The sequence below is a fragment of the Schistocerca piceifrons genome, chromosome X (assembly GCF_021461385.2).
Source record: "Schistocerca piceifrons isolate TAMUIC-IGC-003096 chromosome X, iqSchPice1.1, whole genome shotgun sequence".
NCBI lineage: Eukaryota > Metazoa > Arthropoda > Insecta > Orthoptera > Acrididae > Schistocerca > Schistocerca piceifrons.
In genome coordinates, this window is record NC_060149.1 from 512,475,093 (window position 1) to 512,478,847 (window position 3,755).

Sequence of the window (3,755 nt, forward strand, 5' to 3'; positions counted from 1 at the left end):
CCTTCATGTTCCTATCAGTGCTAAATATGTGACAAGAGTTTTACTTGGAAAAGAAATTTAGAACTCCACCAACTGAGGTGTACAAGCTTGTGAAGACATTAATACAGGTTAGAGATGTTGCTATATTTGAAGAATCACTGCAAAAAGCACTCCAGAAGCTCTATAGTGATACACATACATCCAAATTCAGTTATTATTTGAAGACCTACTATGAAAAAAATGCTAACTGTTGGGCATAATGAAGCAGCAGAAGAGGTTGAAGTGTATTATATACACATCGGAAGCAGAGTCAAAAAAGTGTTGGATTGATTGTTTCCAAGCCCCACCATCAATGAAGTGTGAAATCTGAAGATCTGAAGTTCTCTATTGAATGTCAATTTTTGAAGTGGAAAGAGAAATTGAACATACTGCACAATCCTGAGTCGTCAAACACCACGGCATTTTAAGTTAGTTGATGATTGCTCAACCTGTAAGTATGTTTGCCATCATTCAAGTCAGGTTCTCTCCAAAGTTGAAGATATGAGACACCTCAAAATGGCAGGTAGTAAAATTGATGGAAAGTGCCCTGCAGAGATGAAAGTCCTCTATAAGGAAAAAAAGTGCCTTGTTAATTTTGTGTCCACTCGTGCTGGACATGATCTAGACCTAAGTCATTTGAATCTGACTCCACAAGAGCATAGTTGCAGACATTGCTGTTTGAATCCTGTTTCCCATTGTTCATGGCAAAATTTAATCAACAGTGCAGGATTCCAACTCAGAGAGAGTATATCTCGCAACATTGCAGGACTTGCATAACATTAGAGCTTCTTATTATTTGGCTTCAAAGTCAGTCAGACATCAACACGATGCCATCAGCGTAGAAGCTTGGGTACAAGAAGTTCAGGAAAGTGATAATGCGTGTGTATTATTTTATAAGCCTCAAGAAATAATCACTAACCAGCATGCGAAATTGAGAAGTGAGGATTTCATGTTAGTAATAATGAATACTGCACAAGATGAATTATTGGCAAAGTATGGAAATGATTATATTTGTGTTGATGGGACTGGTGGTCTAAATGGCTATGATTTTGAACTTACCACAATACTAGTACTGGCTGATAAGAGACAAGAATTTCCATGCGCTTTCCTCATTTCTAACAGAGATGACAGTGATGTATTAAATATATTTTTCAACTATATAAAGTCTCAGGTTGGACAGATTTGCCCCAAGGTATTTATGTCAGATCTGGCAGAATCCTACAGTATTACTTGGAGTGGAGCAATTGGGTCTCCTACAAAGAGACTTGAATGGCACCTGGCATGTGAATAGAGCATGGACGAACAACATTAATAGTAAAGTTCTACATAAGGACCAGAGAACTGAGGTGTACAAGCTTGTGAAGACATTAATACAGGTAAGAGATGTTGCTATATTTGAAGAATCACTGCAAAAAGCACTCCAGAAGCTCTATAGTGATAAAGATACATCCAGATTCAGTTATTATTTGAGGACCTACTATGAAAAATATGTTAACTGTTGGGCATATTGTCACATGCAAGCTGGACTCAATACAAACATGCACCTGGAGAGTATGCACAAGGCTTTAAAATATGTACATGCTAATGCAAAGCAAGTGAAAAGACTGGACAAAGGTATATCTGCACTGATGTCATTTGTAACCACAAAGCTGTTTGATAGGCTTACTGTTATCATGAGAGGAAAGGTAACTATTACAATAAAATACACTTGTGCTATGCACAAGTCTGTTTTAATGGATGACTTCATTACTAAGGTAGACAGTGGTTGGGAAGTACATTCTTCAAAATCAAACGATATCTTCCTTGTGAAGGACAATGACATTCACTGCAAGTGTAAATTAGTATGCAGTAAATGCGAAGTGTGCATTCATCAGTATTCTTCCACATGCATTGATTATAGTATTAAATTAAATATATGTAAGCACATTCATATTGTTTGCCAAACAGAAAAGAAGAGCAGAGGTGAGATTCCATGGCAAAATCATGTACTGTCAGATGCACTTGTTGTTGATGCTGAAGATTTGTCTGTGATTGATGAGAGGGAAGCAAGTTGGGCACAAGTAAGCACAAATACTAGCTGCAACACCCCAGAAACATTGTCAGATGAAAATAAGAAGACTGTCTCAATGTTTCCGGAAGTCATTGCTGGCATGTCAACTGCTAAAGTTCAGCTAGCTAAAAATTGGCGATGACGTTGAAGGTAAATGTAGGTGTTGTTAGAACCCATCATCAGCCCTTTCATCAGCGCAGAAAGGAGTTGCAAGAGGAAACTTGTGCCACAGAGGAGGTTGTTTTCGACAAACAAGAGGAAATCACTACACCACATACCTATGACTGTTCCTGATGAAGAAAAAAGCCATAGATATTGAAAACACTTCTTGGTGAAGGTTTGTACCACTAATTAGCAACCATTTCATGGCAATATTTTACAAAAGGCGTTCAAAAAGTTTTGCGCAGATGTGTCTAATTTTTTTATTTTTTGCAGGAGGAGAATGAAATTTTTTGTGAACATGCTTGGAACATTTAGCTATACAGTGAGCCTATTCAATGTAGCCTCCATCAGCTGTGTTGTATCTGACCCAATGTTCTTTCCATGATGTAAATGCACTTTGGTAAAATTCTGGGGATTGAATTTTACACCAATGCTTGACACAGGAAATAAGGTCTTTCTCACTATCAAATGTTTTACCGTGCAGGTGGGTCTTCAGATGACCAAAGAGGTAAAAATAAGACAGAGCCAAGTCCGGATTGTAGGGAGGATGAGGAACAATTTTCCAACCCATTTTCCTGACTTTCTCCTGCGTCATATGGGCTTTATGGGGTTTGGCATTGTCATGGTGTAGTCTGATGAGCTGACCCTGAAGCTGTGGTCTGTTGGTCTTGGTGGCATGTTGCAGCTTGTCAAATGACCAACAGTAACCATCCTGGTTAATGGTGGAGCCAGATTCCAAAAAGTCAATGAAAATGACACCACACTGATCCCAGAAGAAGGAGGCCATCACCTTCCGGTCTGCTGTTCGTGAAAGTCTTGGTTTCTTCTTCTGAGGGGAATACAGATGATGCCACTCCATGGATAGGGTTTTGCTCTCAGGTTCAGACAAAAACAAGCATGTTTCATCCTGGGTAATGACACCGTCAAAACACTGTTTCCACTCTTCAGTAAAGGTCTTCATAAGACCCTTGCACACATTCTTCCTCACAGTTTTCATTTCTCTTGTCAGTAATCTAGGCACCCAACGTGCACAGATTTTTCTGTACCCTAGTGACTGTAGCAGTGATACTGCACTATCCAATGACAAATGATTCATTTCAGCAAGCAATCGTGTCATCACACGTATGTCATTTTCGATAATTTGATCAATGTTCTGCTTATTCACATCACTCACTGCCGTTGATGGTCTACTGGATCGTGGATTGTCCAGTAGAGAGAAATCACCTTCTTTAAATCTCTGCAACCACCACTGGATACTGCTGCAACCCACTGTGTCCTCCCCATATACAGGGTGCAACTTCCTGTGAATCAATGTGGCAAAGTCATCGCTGGTCTTGAAGAGGCACTCTATCACCAACCATTGTCGCAATCTGAAATCTACTTCACGGTCCATTATGGTTCAACTGTAAATAAAAGAAAATACTTCTATATAACAACTCATAGCTAAAAGTTCCAAGTATGTTCATAAAAAATTTCATTCTCCTCCTGCACAAAATAAAAAAATTATAGACAACTGTGCAAAACT

The 3,755-nt window shown here is 39.0% G+C and overlaps 1 protein-coding gene across 1 annotated transcript; it reads left to right on the top strand.

Annotated features, from left to right (window-relative positions):
• Positions 1-238: 238 nt before the first annotated feature.
• On the top strand, positions 239-2,210 carry LOC124722472. Its single transcript, XM_047247628.1, has 4 exons — positions 239-336; positions 495-694; positions 741-1,189; positions 1,233-2,210. The coding sequence occupies exons 1-4, from the start codon at positions 239-241 to the stop codon at positions 2,208-2,210; spliced, it is 1,725 nt and encodes a 574-aa protein (XP_047103584.1).
• The last annotated feature ends 1,545 nt before the right edge of the window (positions 2,211-3,755 follow it).